This window comes from Nicotiana sylvestris, chromosome 9, assembly GCF_000393655.2.
Source record: "Nicotiana sylvestris chromosome 9, ASM39365v2, whole genome shotgun sequence".
In the NCBI taxonomy this organism is placed as follows: Eukaryota; Viridiplantae; Streptophyta; class Magnoliopsida; order Solanales; family Solanaceae; genus Nicotiana; species Nicotiana sylvestris.
In genome coordinates this window covers 34,144,830-34,164,333 of record NC_091065.1, presented here as the reverse complement: position 1 = coordinate 34,164,333, position 19,504 = coordinate 34,144,830, and the positions used below count along the sequence as shown (strand labels likewise).

At 38.1% G+C, this 19,504-nt stretch overlaps 1 protein-coding gene across 1 annotated transcript; it reads right to left on the bottom strand.

Moving 5' to 3' along the window:
• Positions 1-290: 290 nt before the first annotated feature.
• Positions 291-5,696, bottom strand: LOC138877416 (uncharacterized). The gene is made up of 2 exons (XM_070157025.1): positions 5,202-5,696; positions 291-350 (listed from the first exon to the last, which is right to left on the bottom strand). The coding sequence occupies exons 1-2, from the start codon at positions 5,694-5,696 to the stop codon at positions 291-293; spliced, it is 555 nt and encodes a 184-aa protein (XP_070013126.1).
• Positions 5,697-19,504: the final 13,808 nt, after the last annotated feature.

Below are 19,504 nucleotides of genomic sequence, written 5' to 3'. Positions count from 1 at the left end.
GAGGCTGAACCCGAGGACTCATCACTCTCCGCTGAGCCATTAGACGACTTAGAAGAAGTAAGAAAAGTGGGAGAGGCTGGGGGTATAGGCTCATCTCTCAACCTAAGCCTCTCTGGGAAGTCTGGTACATATGTTGGCACTGAGTCAGTCTCTGATGCCTCCCGGGAGGGCACATATTCACTCCCTTCTGAATGGGAAACAACTTTATTTGCAGCTCTGATGTTCTTCCTCATTTCCCCAATTGATTTCCAAATTGCTGGGGTCAACATAATTTGTTTTCGTCCCTTACCCTAGGAGGACTCTGCTCTACCATTTTGTTTCTCACCGTCACCCCTAGATTTAACCATTGTCTGCAAACATAATAAGTGGAACATTGTTATTACTAATGCTAGAAGAAACAGTGAAGAAAAAAATAGCAGAACAATTTACAGTGCATGGAAAAAAAGAATTGTAGACCGCTGACCGCAGAGAATGCATCACGGTCGCGGAGGTGTGAGGATCGGACTACCCACCATCTGATTCTATTGCACCGCTGAGAGTGGTAAGTTGAGTGCGGCCATTGTGGTTGCACCGCTGTCCGCGTAAAATCAACTGCGACCGCAAACCCTTATATATACCTCTTTGAACTTAAGCACCACGGACCGTGATAAAAGCATCGCGGCCGTGGAGAGGCACCACTGTCAACGGAGTTTGCCACTACTGACCACCATTATCTGGACTTCCAATCTCAGATAAATCTTATGAATGCGGACCGCAAAAAATCAACCGCGGTCGCTGAAGTCAAAATCTGGCTCAACAAACCTAGGGTTTCAGATGTTCATGCATTTAACAGTTTCCTCTACATTTTAAACCCCACTAGGTATTCATTAATAACTCCTAGCTATTTTAAGCCTAATCTAATTAACATTAGGGAGCCCTAAGTTAAAACTAAAAGGAAAAGAGGAAGAAGAAGCAAAAACTAACAAATAAAAGGAAAGCAAGAACAAAACTAAAGACTAATGAATGAGTGACATTACCAGATGAGAGATGAGTGATGAGAAATGAACTGTAATTGCGCTCGTGCAGATTAGGGCATAGAGTGAATAGTAAAAATTTTAGGTTGAAAGATGAGCGAAAATGGTAAAAGGATTCATGAAGTTCTATTTATAGAACATACCCTGGGCCTATTAAACTTAACTAGCACGGCCGCGGTAAATCACTGTGGTCCGCGCTTGTGACGAATTGAAGCCCTATTGTATCAAAACTACCACTAAGAGCGGTAAAAGGTACGTGGCCATGATTGGGCACCGTTGACCTCAAAGAATGCACCGCGAACGCGGTAGAAACTTCAGAGAAGTCTCATTTTGGACTTTTCAGTACCGCGTCTGCCTCCAATTTCTGCCTCCTCGATAAGGCCACTATTGACCACGAAAAATGGAGCGCTGTCAGCGGTCCAACTTCAGAGAGTGCCAAATTTTTCCTGCTTAGTCCGGAAATGGCCTCACAGAGGCGGACTACCTCCAAATGCCACCAAATTAACGTACTATGACATCCCTGCCCTCCCCTTTCCAAATCTCTAACCCGTTTCCTTCAAATCATCACCAAACGTTTCAATTCTTAAATCTAAGATCGAAACCTAAAAACCCCAAATCACCCAAACGACCTCAAGCTCACACTATGTAATCCCAAGCCTTCCCCCACCACTGTCTTCCTGTTGATTTACCAAAAATCCCAGCCAAACTCCTCTACTCTTAAATTTCAGATTCATTGAACCCTAATTTTTTCCCCCTTCTGATTTTCCGGTCAATTGTTGGTCATGTGAACCTAAAACGTCCATTAGTCAACTATTCTTGTTGAGAACAGTCGATTAATGGTAGTTCAAGTTCATTTTAACCTTGATGAAGTTTGGCTGAGTTCATAGTGGGTCCAGTTTGGAACAAACCTAGGTAATTTCTTTTTCCGTTTATTTTACCTTTTGTTATTTTCTTTCTTCAAGTTAATTGCTTCTTCTAGGCGCATGTTTTAGGTTTACAATTTTAGGTTTTCTTTTCTTTTTTCACAACTGTTTAGTTGGTTATTTGTTTCTGTTTAGTAGATTAATTAAAGCACGTATGAATTTCATTATTCAATTGCATGAGTTTAGATTAATTAGGTTTCACTGTTATTTCATGTTAGGTTCAGAATTTGTTTAGGGTCATTTTAGTCTATCTTTGCAGTTCTATTTCTATTTAATTATAGATGCATTAGTCGTTTGAATTCAGTGTTGTTTAGGTTTAATTAGATTAATATTTTTTAGGTAAGTCTCAAGTTTAAAATTGCACCATTATCATTCGGTTTCCTTTTTTTTTTAATTTGGATTCTGATCTTTTGATGGCTTTTTTTCCTGAATTTGTAAATTATTAGGATATATAGGGACCTAATTAAACTAAAAAAAACTTAGGATAATTTTTCAGAAAATATCTAGGAAGAGAAGTTTCTAGAAAGTGTACAGCTATCCTAGCTGTTGTAAAAGATGCTAAAAATAGAATAAAAGAGACAGTTGTACCAGGGCTGTGAAAAAAGGATAGTACTATTTTCAGCTATAGGATAAGGAATATTCTAAAAGAATACCTATCCTATGCAGCCTATATATAGATACCATTCCTTTGATAAATAAGGATCAGATTTTGAACCCTAAAAATACAGTATAAAAAGTTTAGCTGTTTTCTCTGAGAAGTTGATTTACTTCTCCTCTGATTTTAGCAAACTTAAAGAACTTTGAGAATTTCTGGGTTTTTCATAAGTCAAAAATGGTTTAAAGCTGAAGATTTCTTTTCTGGGATTTATTGTTACTCCTACTGGGTTGTTTAAGCTCGTTTGAGCTCCAATCTTCATTATTTTGATCATTACTTGGTCTTATTCCTGATGTTCTTCTTGTTTCTGGCCATTAGGTATGTAATAAAACAATTTGAAGCTTCTTTTAAATATGAAACTGAAGTTCTAATTTGTCCAAGTTTGCTTATGTTCAACATTTTGTGCACCAAAGATGTGTGTTTATCTTGTTTTATTACCAAACCTATCCATTCTTTGGTTTCTACCATGATGAATGAAATCTATTTCTGTGATTGTGCTGCTGAAAATCTCGTTAGAAATAGGGCTATTTGAGTTTTAAGGTAAAATGATATAGCATAAGTTAGTCCATAATTGAATCATATCTATTTGGTACTTTAGCACTACATTTTCTTTTAAAAAAGCTGAATCTGTGAGCTATTTGTACATATGGAATATAGTGGGGTATGAATGTTGCATGAGTAAGGTAAAATGGTTAAAAGTTGCATGTTTTAGCTCTAGCTTTATATATATATATATATATATATATATATATATATATATAGGACTCCAATAGTTTTCTGCATATGTGAGTGAAGGAAATTGGTATTAACCTGAGGATATTGAAAGGTACTGTTGTTGGTCACATGGTTGTAATCTGCAGATTTGGCCACCAATTGGCCAAATCAGCAAAATCTAAGCTAAATATGGGATTCTGCTGTTGAAAAGCATACTGAAACTGGTGTTTTTCATGTGGTAGATTGAGCTTCTGATGGATAAGTCATATCCAAAAAGGGGCAAGTATTCATTAGACTATCAATTATATGAAAGTTGTAATAGCTTAGTTGTTGATGTTGTAGTTCATGTTTATAATAGATTATGATGTAATGTTTATGATTTTGGAGAGCTTTAGAGGCATGTAATGAGTGAATTTCTGTTCTTGTTAACTCAAAAATGCTGTCAAGAATGTAGTTATTTGTCATGATGTTTTCATAAGTATAAGTGATGCAATGACCAAGGCCAGAGGCCAAACCTTTAAGGTTATAAGGCCTGTCTCTGCGACCAAATTGGGTCAGGCCTGTAATTGAGCCTAGCTGAGAGAACAACAAATCTCCACAAGTCTGGGCTTAGGCCATTGGGCCTGGGTACTAAACCCAACAACTAGGCTTGGTTATAAAGTTTCTTTTTGTATACATATAGTATGAATGTACATATTTTATGTCTTGTGAATTATGTTAGTAAAATTAATCTTCGAATTTGGATTGCATTTTTTTTAAAGTTTTTGTTTCTGATTTTCTATATCAAAGTGAACTATTTTCTCGCAATTCTTTTTGGAAAGTGGGTAAGTTTTAGAACATAAAGGTGGATAGGCCCAGACGTTAGATAACCATAACTGGGCCCGCTTGATATTATCCCAATATGGGCAAACTTGATTAAGACTCCAATAAGGGCGAAAGAGTCTTTGAGTTCTTTTCTACTAGACGAATTCGTGAGCCCAAATACAACTTTTCAAAGCTGAATTTCCTAAATTAACTAAGTAATGAGCCATTGCTAGCTCAAAACTCCTTTTCAAAAATGTTTTAAAAGCCTAGCCCTTCACACCTTAAGTTTGTCCTTGATATTCTTAGTTTGAACTTCAAATTAGGATTAAAAATCTTAGTATCCTTACTTTTGCTTAAGTGAAATACAAACCTTGCTAAAATAAAATTGAGGTATGCCATACACAAATAAAATCCATAACTTATGGCCCTCACATTAAGTATTAACTTAGTATTGTAAAACACCCTTTTAAACACTCGTAGTTTGCTTTAGGCGCGTTTATAATAAAATCATCATAGCTACAGGTACGGTTCCCGTGACATAGTTGTGATACCTAATTTCCAAATTCGGGGGTGCATTTCATGTAACCCGATCATAACAACTTCTAATTTTAATAGAATAAACATGTCGTGAATCGCGGGTGCATTTCATGTAGCGTGGTTCGCGGCGTGTTCCAAAACAATTTGTTCAAGAAACAATTCCCTAAATCCTAAAAGGCAATTAAAATAATTAAAAGTGGTAATAAAGTTAAAAATGCAGAATAGGTTTAAAACGTGTAGTATATCAGATAATAGGCCAATTTTAATAGTTTAAGTCACCGTGCTCGAACTACGGAACCCAGAAATGCCTCACACCTTCTCCTAGGTTAACAAAATTCCTTATCTAGAATTTTTGGTTCGCAGAATTTTAAAATAAAGTCGAAATTTCCTCGATTTGGGATTTTAAAAATAAGCCGGTGACTTGGGACACCATAAATTATTCCAAGTGGCAGCTTTGAAATTAAATAAAATAATCCCATTTCGAATAATGTCACATTAATTGAAAAAATTCCCTTATATACCCATCGGGTGGTAAAAAGGAGGTGTGACAATTACCTCTGTGACAAGATCCACAAAACAGCACACTTCATTACTATTTGGCTGCTTCATTGATTTGCACACATGAAAGACCACTTTTTCATCACTCACTCGGAAGGTGCGTTCCCCTGCTTCCACATCAACCAATGCCTTCCCAGTTGCAAGGAAAGGCCTTCCCAATATTATCAGCACCTCATAATTGACCTCGCAGTCTAGAATCACAAAGTTAGCAAGCAAAATAAACTTGTCCACCCGAACAAGAACATCATCAATAATACCAAGCGTCCTCTTCATTGTTCTATACACCATTTGCAATCTCATTGAAGTATCTATCGGTTGACCGATACCCAAATATTTGAACACGGAGTAAGACATCAAATTGATACTTGCTCCCAAATTACACAATGCCTTTGCAAAATCCTCACTCCCAATGGTACATGGAATGATGAAAGCGCCGGGATCTTCAAGCTTTGGAGACATCGAGTGCACAATTGCACTTACTTGATGAGTCATTCTAATGGTCTCACAATCCATTGATCTCTTTTTAGTTACCAAGTCTTTCATGAACTTGGCGTAACCCGACATTTGCTCAAGAGCTTCCACCAAAGGAATATTGATTGACAAGCTTTTCATTATCTCAATAAACTTCTTAAATTGGTTTTCATTCTTTTGCTTCGCAAGCCTTTGAGGGTAAGGTGGAGGAGGCCTTGGCAAGTGAGCCTTAGCCTTGGGCACTACCGTTTCCGGTATGTCTATTACGTGTTCCCTATACGGGTTCACGTCATTTTGAGTCTCCACCTCATTATCATGAATATCAATTCACACTTCCGCATTCACATTCTCTTCACTCACTTGCTCATCAACTATAGGAACATCATCATCTTGTACTTCAACTGCATCACTCACAATTTCCTTTTTCTTGGAGGTATTCACATCACCACCTCGACCGCTTTTAGTAATTACCACCATTGCATGCCCGGTGTTGTTCCCACCCTTCAGGTTTAGTACCGTATCACTAGGTAGAGCCCCCTTAAGGTGAGTATTCAAAGATTGCAAAATTTGGCCAAGTTGAACTTCTAAATTTCAGATTGAAGTATTATAGGATGCCAACTGGGCATCATAGTCGGCATTCTTTTTCATCATTTGTTCAAACATCATCTCAATCCTTCCCATCTTATTGTTTGATGAGCTAGGACCTTGGGACGGAAATAGAGGCGGGTTGTTTGGTTGTTGATACATCGGACGTCTTTGAAAGCCTTGCCCCCAATTCCCTTGACTGCCATTATTCCAACCCCCTTGGTTGTTGTTTCCTCCCAAATTGTTGTTGTTACCACTCCAGTTGCCCTGGTTGTTCTGATTTCCCCAATTCTGATTGTTGTTCCCCCAGTTGCTATTGCCTTGTTGGTTTTGATTCCCCTAGTTTCCTTGGGATCTCCACTGTTGTTGTTGGTTAGGAGCATTGCCCCTTTGTCCTTTGTAATTGTTCATGTACTGCACTTCTTCACTTTGCTCATCATGGTTGAAACCACCACTACCTTGCTCATATTGATCCGGACTACCTTGACCTTGTTGACTTCTCTATCGCCTCTTGTTGACCAACATATTGACACCTTCCAAAGCATTTACTTTTCTCAGTTCTTGAACTTGTTGCAATTGAGCTTTTGCCAACTGGTTCATTGTTGTAGTTAACTCTGCTATTGCCTGGCCATGATCAATGATCATGGAGCTCTTTGTGCAAGTGAATGACAGTGGGATCACCCTATGGCACATTGGCTCGACTTTTCCAAGTTGAGGAAGTATCTACCATCTTATCCAAGATCTCACATGCCTCAGCATAAGGTGTGTTCATAAAATTTCCCCCTACTAGCTGGTTCACTACATACTGATTGGTCGTGTTAATGCCATGGTAGAATGTCTGCTAGATGATTGCTTCAGTCATTTCATTGTTCAGACATTCTTTCACCATTGTCGGATATCTCTCCCAGATCTCATGAAGTGGTTCATTAGGTTCCTGTTTGAAGGACAAAATCTCATCTCTCAAAGTCGCCATATGCCCTGGCGAGAAAAACTTAACTATAAACTTGTCCGCCAACTCATCCCGCGTAGTGATGAAATGGTTGGGAAGCCTTTCAAGCCAGTCCAAAGCTTTCCCTCTGAGTGAAAAAAGGGAATAATCTCAATCTCAATGCATCCTCCGACACATTGGTCTGTTTGCTTCCCAAACAGGTATCCACAAAGCCAAGTTTATATTCATTTTGATGGGGAGCACCTGTAAAATACCCTCTCTGCTCCAGTAAAGTCAACATCACATTTGTAATTTGGAAATTGCCCGTCCGGATTCGGGGTGGGAAAATTGCACTTGCGTATCCTTCATTTGGAAGCAACCGAGGAGCCACTCTTGGAGGAGGCGAGGAGGGTCTCGAACATTGTCATTGGCCTGGCGGCCTCGTCTTTGACCTTAGGGTACTAGAGGCACCTCTTCCTCACCATTATCATCTACCTCCTCCCCTGACAGAACATTTACAAGAGGATCATTGTTTTCCATTTTGTATATGAATTGGTGACACACACAAGTTAGAAACACAGAAGGAAAGAAAAACAAGACACAAAACTAGTCAGATAGATAGCCAAAACCATTTACCTCCCTAGCAATGGAGCCAAAAAGTGATCGGTTCCAACCCTACACCACAATAGAGTGGGAAGAGCGGTCGATGCAGCTTTTACCCGAAAAGGTCGGGATCGAATCCACATGGAGCTAAGATATGTTTGGAGTTGGATTCCTATCTAATCTAGCAATGTGCAGTGTTCTCGATTGCACTTCCAATCATTCTTTGTCTGTTCACTACTCTAATTTAATACTAATGATGCAGGAAATTAAATTAAGTATGATATTTTTGTATAGGGTTTTCTTAATTGGTAGAAAAGCACTAGGGAAGTGACTTACTCCTAGGTGAGTATCTAACGGGATCTAAAACTTAGGGCAAATTTGTTAGAGTTGGGATCATGATATAGCCATTTCACGCAACTACTCACTCTATACCTCTCGATAGTTTGAGTGACTTTTCCCTAATTGACTTTCTCAAGCCCAATTAGGTGTTCAAACAATGCAATCAAAATTGGCTCAAGTCGGGTATTACTATCTCTAGGTTTAACCCTTTAATTGGGGCTATCAATCTCTTGAATGCACCCCAATTCCTTGTTGGCCTAAATTTCCTAGACTTATTCTCTCTTTCTCAAGAAAAGCCTAAGTCAAAGGGCACAAATTAGTGTTTGCAACCACCAATTTAGCAGTTAAAGCATAAATCAGGTCAAATATCAATCATCCATAAACATTTAAGCCCTAAAATAGAAGACCCATTAAATATTCACACTAGGGTTGAGACACAACCCTAGCTAATAGGTTTAGCTACTCATAATCAAAGAAGAAATCATAGATTAAGATGAAATAGAAGCCATAAAAAGTAATTATAAGACAAGAATCTAAGATTAATTATTAAACAAGCACTAAAATTACTCAAAAAGGTAAAGAGAGGCGGTTCACGTGCTCAGCTAAACAACAGATGGCCTAAAAAAATGAAAAAGAACTAATTATACACAATTAAAATTTTTCGGACAAAAATGCCCCTACGGAGGTATCGCTGACAATGAAAAATGGACCGTGTAGTGCTGAGACTACCGCAGCTGCAAAAAATCAAGCGCGGACCACAATCTTCATCTTTTAGCTCCATTTTTGGTTCTCCCAGTCTGGCTTTCACTGAGGGCGGTAAATACACCGCGGTCGCGCTAAGGCTACCGCTACCGCAAAATTTCACCGCCGGCGGCGGTACTTGTTAAGTCCAAAATTCCAGCTCTCTGAACCTTTCCACCACTAAGAGTGAAGTCAAGACCTCCTCAGCGGTGGAACCTCCGCGTCCGTACTTGTTTCTTTGTTGTTAGCGCTCGTTCAACCCAACTTTTGAACTTGAGTAGGTTTCACTCCTTTTTGAGCTAGTTATGACTTCCTTATCTCTTTTTGACCAAACACTGCAAACAAACACAATAAATTAGATTTCGGGAATACTTGTACACACTTAAGCAAAACAGAGCATAAAATAGGCTAGAATCCATAGTTATCAAGCACATGCAAGAACCCAATACACGTACCTCCTATAGTAGCTTCAGGTCAAAATCAAAGTTATTTAGCTTACAATAGCTCTCAATGGCAATACCACACCATGGAAGTGACCTAAGCTAATCTTTTCTTCCAATATAAAGTTTCATATGTTTCTTTCACCAATTCACTTGATAAACATATAGACATGTACCAACAGAAAACATATCATAATCAAGTTATTTTCCCCATTTTCCAGCCATAACAACACCCACACAATATATATATATATATATATATAACCTTAAAATAGCCCAACAAAAGATAACATCTCTTCCTCTTTCAAGTGCTATCTTGTAATCATTCAATCCAAAACCATAACCAACATGTAATTAATCTTATACACCATTAAAATGATCTTAAACATACCTTAGAAAGTATATAAAATTCGAACCCTAAGCTTAACTTAGCTCACCATCATCCTTATTCATATCACAACACCATAGAGGGGTTATTCTTCACTTTTGGCTAATTTTAATGTTGGATTATGGTGTATTTTTTTGGAATTTGTTTGGAGCCTTGGGGGAACTGTTTGGAAGATTTTGGAGAGTGTGAGGGTGGAAGGAGATCAAAAAATGAGCATAGCTCATCCCAAAAATGAGATAAAAATAGGTGAAAGTCAGCCATCGACCAAACGGGCCCCATAGGGCTGCCTCTGCAGTATCGCAAAAATGCAAATATTTCTCTACTCCGGCATTGTATCGATGAACTTTTTATTGCGTTAAAAACTAGACTTGTAGATATTCAATTTTATAGCTGGATAATCCCTTAATTCCAAGTACATCAGGATAAAAGCTCAGATACATATGACCTAATTTTCAGTATAGTTATGTGTGTAACTTGTAATGACCTTTGCAAACTTTTGTTCCACAACTCGCTTGACTTCAAATCATAACACACAACTATGATAAGACTAAAATAACTCATAACATAACCTCCTTATCATGTTAATCACCCTAGTCTCACCCCAAAAGTATATGTTATAACATTTCCAACTATTCAACTTTTGACGAAACTTATTTTCTTTAATTCGTTTAACTTCTAAGCCTCCGAAACCTCTTGGTACTTTGTATTCATGATCTTAAGTATTTGTAACCTCCAAGTTAACATGATTAACTTACTTTATGCAATTTCAAAGATGATCTCATTTCTTAGTTTACATCAATTGACTTGCGACATACTTTTATGTACGAAAACATGGGGTGTAACATCATTCCCCCCTTTGGAAGATTCATCCTTGAATGTTGATTGATGTGCTTATAAGGCTCATAACTTATGGCTCTTTCAAATACTTGAGTATTGTCCTTGTCATCTAGGCAATTGTTCTTTGAATAAATCCAAAGGCCAGGGCATTCCCCCTTTATGCATATTTCTCACACCACGACACGTGGTCAGAATTCTTCCAATGTCTTAACTGTCTCTACCTTCTATCATGTAGCATGTACGACTCTGTCCTTGTATGTGAGCCTATGTGACTCTTATCTCCTTTTTTCTCCAGATTTTAGCCAATCTCTAGGCGTCACTTTGTGAACATATACAATACTATGACAAGCTCTCCCTCCAGGCATCTGTGGGTGTACTGAAGTTCTCTGCTCGGTAATTTTTTGAATTTGCGACTATTGCTATATTTTGTTTCATAGCCTCGGTTATCTATGCTTATTGCTTTACTACATCTAGGTAGGTTAAACTATACCACAACTCTTACTTCGGTTTATTATTACCGAGGTCTGCTACCCAACTCTAGGTTACTCTCTCGCTACTTATCATATATGTATAAATCTAGGCCCTTTAATGCTTCCTTATTATTGTTCATCTTAAGAATGACATCCTAATCTCATCTCATACTTTGTAACTTTTATCCATCTATTGTTGATTCGCCTGAATGTTAATCTATAATCTACCACTGATAACTTGAAACCTCTTATGTAATACATTTTCACTAGGGCTCATGTCTCATTAAGAACATTTCCAGTTATTTGCCTGATCCATTTAGGGATGATACTAAACTTCAATAACCATATTTCATAGCATCCTAATGTGATACATCTTATGGGGGTATTCTAATCCTATGCGATTCATGAAATGACTTCTCTTTGAATCATTACTCAATAGAAGGCCTAAATGTCATCCTCTTATCATTTATCACAATTACACCCTTATTCTACTACCAGGTTAGCATTCCATCTTTTTAAATGCTCCCAGTCTTAAACTCCTTCGATTTCATTCAGGTTGTACTGAGCTTTTTACAACTTACAGAAACTATTAGCTCTGTTGTTTTGATGGGTTTAATCCCGAGGAATTACCTATTATTGTCACCTTCTCACTTATCTTTTTCTTATCTTTACTCCCTTCTACCGAAAACCTTGTCGCTCTACCATACTTTAGCTTTCGACCTAGACATATCTATTTATACTACTCGCAACCTTCCTTTAATTTGATAGAACCATAGATTTCCTTATGTTATTCTGGAACCTCAAGCGAGACATCATGTCATCTCTAACTCTTCTTTACTCTCTTAACTAGACCTCTCAGTACCTGGAAAAAATAGGCTAGAAGATATGCTACTGACGACACAACTATCATTTGTGGATACTGAATCACATCGCTTCTAGCCCTCTATATAAAGTCTTGACTATTCACAGCCTTCTACACATGTGTATCTCATACCTTCTTCACCTTTACCTTACTTACCGTTAAATCTCGCATTGTATTTTCTCTCTCTTTCATAACCACCCTTCTACATAGGTGGAATTCACATCTACAACTTGAAGCTCTATCATAATACTTGCAGCTTTAGTGCATACACAATCCGGTGAGAGCTTCACACTTACTCCTTAGGAGGATGGTACTTTTCTAACTAGCTTTATAGCCGTTATAGAATATGGCTGCTGTACTATCTCTCTTGTACCTCTAATATTAAGAGTGATTCTGCAGTGTTTTGAATCATAATTTCTGCAATTATTTGGGCCTAATGATAAGACTCCTGATTCACTTAGCTGATGTAACTCTTTAGTTTTCTCTTCTCGATCAGCCTTTAAGTAGGCTTAAGCTATCTTCCGATCTGCGACTCAGGGTATTAGGTATTACTTTCGCCTTTCGTGGATGCTATGGAATATCCATAATATAATCTTCTAAATCAAGCATTTGTCCATGAGGTGGAGTCAATTCTTTCTTTTAACTTATACCAGAGTCTCCTATAGCTGAGGAATGTCAACATATATGCTGCATGGATAATACTCTGAAATCTTAAGTGCATTCATAATGTAACTAACTTTGGGTCATTGATCGAATAATTCCTTTTTTGTTTTCTCAGCTTTCTTTAAAAGTAAGCAATTACTTTTACTGGTCGTTCTACCACTTGTTGCATGAATACTTGGCTTATCTTAGTGCCCACACCTATTGAAATTTTGTGCAACTCATATGATCTCGAATGTTACTTTTGATTTTACTTCCCATTCCTTAGTCACAATAGGTGCCACTTTGTTATTGAGCGGATACAATGTTGTAGTGAGACTGTTGTTACAAGAACATTTCTTCCTTAGGTCACTATGCTTATGTTGAAGCCTCTTCCTTATTTCCTCAACTAGTCTTTTTTTGTAGCACTTAGGGAAGGCCCTCTGACTCTTGTAAAGCTGGGAGCTTTTTACATCGTATATCCGATGAAATTTTTAATGTTCTTACTCGCCTATAATTATCCTTAGTTAATTATCTCTATGCCCTTGTGCTCGTAAGGTTACTTCTGAACTAAAATTTTGACTATCTCCCTAGTGGCACTCTCTTTTATTTACGTAATACTTATATGGCACCTTTAACTACCCCAACTCCTATCTGAATATTTCCCAAGGATTACAATGTCATATATGTGAGATTGAATTTCTGGTGCTGGGTTTCACTACGTTTATCCTGAATGTTCTGCTGATTTATCTGAGACCTCTTGCCTAGGCATAACTAGTCTCTTCCGGAATCAACTACTAGCTACTCGTGTCCATGATCATATCTATATTCTGCGTAACCTCTCTTGGTTTATGTCTTTTGTATTAACTTACCTTTCACACTAGCTCTTAATGTATCAAGTGTCCGTTCACACATATTTATCAATAACATTCTGGCCGGGAACCCTTACTGCCTCTCTCCGGCATCTTGCTTGCATAATATTCTGGAGTCGTAACATATCTTTAGGATCTGAATAAATGCAATCTCATTCCTTTCGCCTCTTTACCGCATCATTTTTTACTATTCCATATTTACTTGAACTACATAACTTCGACTTAATACCATATCATATCGTCTTCCCCCCTTTAAGGGAGTACTAGCATTTATGCTATGAAGATTTACCTATAAATGTTTTACCTCTTCATCTTTGGCGTCTCTTCATATCTTCACGGACTCTAACTTGCCTTGCCATAACCCTACCAATGATAATTGAATTTCTTACGCACGAGAGTGACACCTATTGTAACTGGCACACTTAGTCTCTTAAGCTTAACTCTGCTTACCGTGCTTGCTTTAGGGAAGCGTCTTCCCGAATGACCTTTAACGGTCATTCTTTTGTTGTCCATTCTATTATTGCCGGAACACGATCTTTAAAATTTCCACGTTGTCGACTATTATTTTATCAAATACTCCGTTCTCTAATTCATGTTTGGTTTTATCTTGTTTACTAGCCCATACTAATTTCTATTACTCTAGGGGTCCAACTTAGCCTTTTGGTAATTATATTGGAGTCACCAACTCAATTCTCGAAATAAGGATATGACTTTATTGCATAAACTCTTTTATAGTCTCAAGGCCTATCACCTCTTGTCGTTCCCTTTACTTGACTATAGACTCTATTATCCTATCATATTATGATTCACTGTTATCACCCTTTTATCACATCTTAATCGGAATGCTTCATTGCTCTCTTCTTATTCTCCTGCTAATATCTCTGTCTATTACCTTATTCTGAAAACTTCAACAAAACATTCTTTCACTTTTATCTCCCCTTGCTCTATCTTACTAGCTCTCTGGGTCGCCTAATATTCTCTTTATACTACGGGATATCCCTTCGAGGATTCCACTACATGTCTTCTGAAATTTCAAAACATTCTAGCATTCATATCTGACCGCACTATTCTAGAGTGTACCATCCGGTATGCACAATCTAATAGGGCCTCAAACAGGGCCACGTCGTCAAGAATTCTTTCTCTACTAATGCCCTTACTTGCTGTTGTATTGCCCCTTTGGCTAGCTATAATTTTTCTAATTGCAAACATCTATGTATCATTAACAAACATAAGTCCTGACTCAAACTCTTAGGACTCAGCTCTATAACACGATTTGGATTTGAAAGAAGGGTAACACACTCCTAAATGCCTTGTAGCTTCCTGTTTATATAATATGGTGCACAACGCATCTATAAACAATGCTCTACTAGACACGACTTGTAGACTCCCTAGGATAGAACTGCTCTGATACCGAGTTTGTCACGCCCCAAACTTGAAGAGGCGTGTCCGGCACCTGTTACCATACTCGCCCCGAGCGTACCACTCTGTAACTGTGAACTTTGTAGGGGTAACCCTCAACATAGGCCGATAAAGCCATATTCTAAATCATCTGAAAATAACGTCTCTCTTATGTGAGAGGTAACCATACCTAAAAGCTAATATATATATATATATAAAACTGTGTCGCCTGACGAAGCCGCCAAGAACATCTACTGATATTCAAAATATACAGGACTCGTCTATAAGCTTCTAGAGATGACTGTATCAAGGTCGGGACAGAGCCTTGACCTACCCATCAAACTGGTATAAAAAAATGGACTCAAAGGTCTAGACCTGGTAACTCCGAGGGAGTGGAGCTTACCAACCAAGCTGATGTTTGACTCTGTTTGCTGGGAAGGTCTATCTAGGTGTCTATCAGGACCTGCAGACATGAAATGCAGCGTCCCAACAAAAGGGACGTCAGCACAAAATAATGTACTGAGTATGTAAGACAATAGAATAACTGAAAGATGAGACTGAACTAATGATATAATAACTTAAAATAATTCGGAGTCAAAGATAATATGGGATATGCTTACATGTTGATACTTACTCAACTCTCTCAATATAGTAAGTAAAATATCTCTCCAACTCTATAAGGCTCGGTACGTATAACTGCTCTGTCGTAGTAGGCTCGCTCATAGGTGCTCTGCCATATTAGGCACTGTATCTCATCGATTCTGGGAGCACTCATAGGCGCTCAGCCACAATAGGCTCAGTATATAACTTACCATCTGATCTGAGGGTGCCAAAAGGGGCCTTCCCACTGATAATAGCTCGATGGTGGTAAAAATACTATAATACAGCCTAATAGGGGCCTACCTACTGATTATAGCTCGATGGTCGGGAAAATGTTGTAGTACTATATATATATATATATATATATATATATAGAGAGAGAGACTCTGTTCTCTTGATTGGAAGAATGCAATACTGAAATGAATATAAAGTCCCGATAAGGAAGAATATGATAACTTATAAGACTAGGATAATGTACATAAATTAAGGAATATTAACTTCTCTTTTTGTCTCGTTATCAAACACATATAGTTACGGTATCATGCCAATATAAAGGAATAGTTTAGCCTTAACATACCTTAATCCCATTGAGTCCTTAATACCATCCAAGCAAGTTTTCAAACAACTCAACTCAATCTACCATAGTATAAGGGGATTTAAAAGTAGTGTTGCGTAAAGGCTAAGTCCGTTGCTTAAGCTATTAGCTCATTGACGTAAATTCGACAGTATCTCCCCTGTAACAAGGTCCTCCTCCAATACAATATAACAAAAACAACATTGTCACGACCCAACTCCATGTCAGGCCGCGATGGCGTCCAACACCATTGCTAGACAAGCCAATAGTGAACAACTTAGTGATTTCCCATTTTTATTAAGCAAACCCAATATCTAACTTAACTTAAATTTAAGAATTTGGTAAATAACGGATTTTTAAGGCAAGCAAAACGGAAACAACTAGAAGAAATCTTAACTATAGAAATACAACCCAAAAGTCATGTTTACTAGTATGTGCCAAGATCTAGTGTCACAAGTGTGTGGGCAACTAGAAGAATATAGAAAAGATAACTATCATAATGTCTGAAATAGAATAGACAGACACAAGCAAAAAGAAACTCCAGCATGCTTCTAAAGGGCTCGAAAGGGGGGCAGCTCACCATGAAGTCTTAGTCCAAGATCAAGTATGTGCACCAGGCAGGTAACTAGATGCACCTGCCTCTAATCCTATACAATTAAGTACAAAAGCATAGTATGAGTACATAAACAATATGTACTCAGTAATTATCTAGTCTAACCTCGAAGACGTAGTGACGAGGGGTTGACTTGACACTTACAGGCTAACAATAATATAATTTAAAGTTTTATGCTAAGCATGGATATCATAAATAAAACTGATAGTAAGTGATAAGTTCTTCTTTCATAAATATAATCTCAATTTCTGTCATATCATTTAACTTACATTTCCAGGCATTTAAGCAGTATAAATCATAGAGAGTTCCGAATAATTAACATGCGCACTTCCGGAGGGTCGAACGGCGAGAACAATAAATGCATCTATTTACTACCGAGGTGCTCGGCCCAATCCACAAATAACAATTTATTTTCAAGAAAGCACACATTTTGCATTTACAATCAAGTATTTCATACTAATCCTCAAGTAAGTGTGTATAACCTTCTATAATTATTTTATCAATTTCCAACATGACTTAAGTGATTATAATTGCAAGTAAGGATGCAATCATTTTAGATATAGCATGATACGGGTTCTAAACTACACGGACAATAACATAATAGCATCTACGTATGGACTCTCGTCACCACGTACGTACGTAGCCCCCACAGATAGGTACAAACATTTATTTAATTCACCTATGGGGTTAATTCCCTATTACAAGGTTAGAAAGGAGACTTGTCTCGTCTCAAAGCCTACTTTCCAATTCAAGAACGTGCTCAAACCTCCAAATTTGATGCCAAACGACTCGAAACTAGTCAAACATTACATAAACTAATCAATCTATGCTCAAAAGTTAATAATTCCACCATTTAAGTGATTACCCAACCTAAATTGCAAGATTCTTAAAATTTACCCTTGGGCCCAGATGCTCGGATTTCGGAAATTTTTAAAGGAAGTTGTTACCCATAACCTTAGGAACATAAATATATAATTTCTACTAAATTCCATAACAAATTTCGTGGTTAAATATTATTTTTATCAAAACCCTAGGTTTTCACCTAAACCCATGATTTTCACTAATTTACATATTATAATCTACCCATAAACTATGTATTTAACTCACAATGTGTAGAAATTACTTACCTCAAAGTGCTAAGTCCAAATCCCCTCTTTGAGAGCTCCCCAATCGCCCAAATGTGTAAGGAATGGTAGAAAAATGCCTAACTCCCGTATTAAATAAAGTGCACTGCCCCAGCGATTTTCGCACTGGTGGTGCATAGGCCGCACCTGTGGATCTGCTTCTGCGGACCAGGTGTCCACTTTTGTGGAATTTGTTGGGCCACACTGCGGATGCGATCCCGCTTCTGCATAGAGGGAATTGCATCTGCGAAACCTGGCTGGCCATCCTTGGATCACATCTGCGGGGCCTGGCTCGCACATGCGGTAATAGGCTTGTAGGTGCGTTTGCACCAGAACTGGTGCACCAGCTTCCCTGTTGAGTTTCAAACTCAACTCTCGCATCATCCAAATGGCACTCGGGGCCCTCAGGCCCTGTCCAAACATACCAACAATTTTGGAATCATAAAAAATACTCGCTCGAACTCATGAAACGCCCGAAACAAACATTAATATTAAGAATCACACCTTAAAACCAATTAAATCAAACTTAAGAACTTCAAGTTCTTCAATTTACTTCCAATGCGCCGAAACGTACTTATACTACTCAGAATGACACCAAATTTTGCGTGCAAGTCTTAAATGACATTACAGAACTATTCCTGATCTTGGAATCCCGTTTGGACCTCGATATCACCAAAACCCGCTCCAAACTGAATTTAAAGAACTTCTGAAAATGTTCATGAACCAACTTTCACTATTAGGCGCCAAAACACTCCCGGGTCATCCAAAAACCGATCCAAACATACGCCCCAGTACGAAATTATCATATGAACCTGTTGGAACTTTCAAATCCCGATTCCGAGGTTGTTTACTCAAAATGTTGACCGAAGTCAAACTTGGCCTTTTAAGCCAACCTTAAGGAACCAAGTGTTACGATTTCAACCCAAACTCTTCCAAATCCCAAACCAACCATCCCCGTAAGTCATAAATCAATAAAAGCAAGTACGAGATGTCTTATTTAGGGGAACGAGGTTCTAAAAGCAGAACAACCGATCAGGTCATTACATTCTTCACCTTTTAAACAAATGTTTGTCCTCGAACGTGTTTAGATTCATACCTGAAGTGCTAAATAAGTGTGGCTATCTACTCCGCATGTCCTCCTCGGACTCCCAAGTCGCCTCCTTGACTGGTTGGCCCCTCCATTGGACCTTCACTACGGAAATCCTCTTGGATCTTATCACGACCCAGACCTCGATCCGGTCGTGATGGCGCCTCTCGTGAAGACAAGGCTAGCCAACCAACCCATTTCGCCTTTTTAGAATAGTTAATATTAATAAACAGTTTTAGCATAATTAAATAACCACAGTCTAAACAAAAGTTTTCTTTATTAAGTGGGGAATACAACCCAAACACAGCCCAAACCGGGGTGTCACAAGTCACGAGCATCTATTAGAGTAAATACAACTGCAAGGCCTGTAACATATAAAATAGGACTGATAAACAAAAGGAAGAAATGTGGTGCTTCGAACGCTAGTAGTCACCTCACTAAACTCCGATAACTTAGCCTCCGACCAGCTCAAAACCCACTACCGGGTGAACAAATAGCTACATCTGCACACGAGGTGCAGGGAGTAAAGTGAGTACTCCAACTTAGTGAGTAATAAAGGTAAATAATAACTGAGCAGTAAGAAATAACGTAAAACAAACCATCATTCTGTATAGAGCAGTCTAAAACTCATTGAGTAAAAGCAGTGAAACTGTGAAATCCTTGGAAAAACATCTTAGTTCAGTTTAAACCTCTTTTAAAAATGACTTTTTCAACGTTTACGCAAATGAG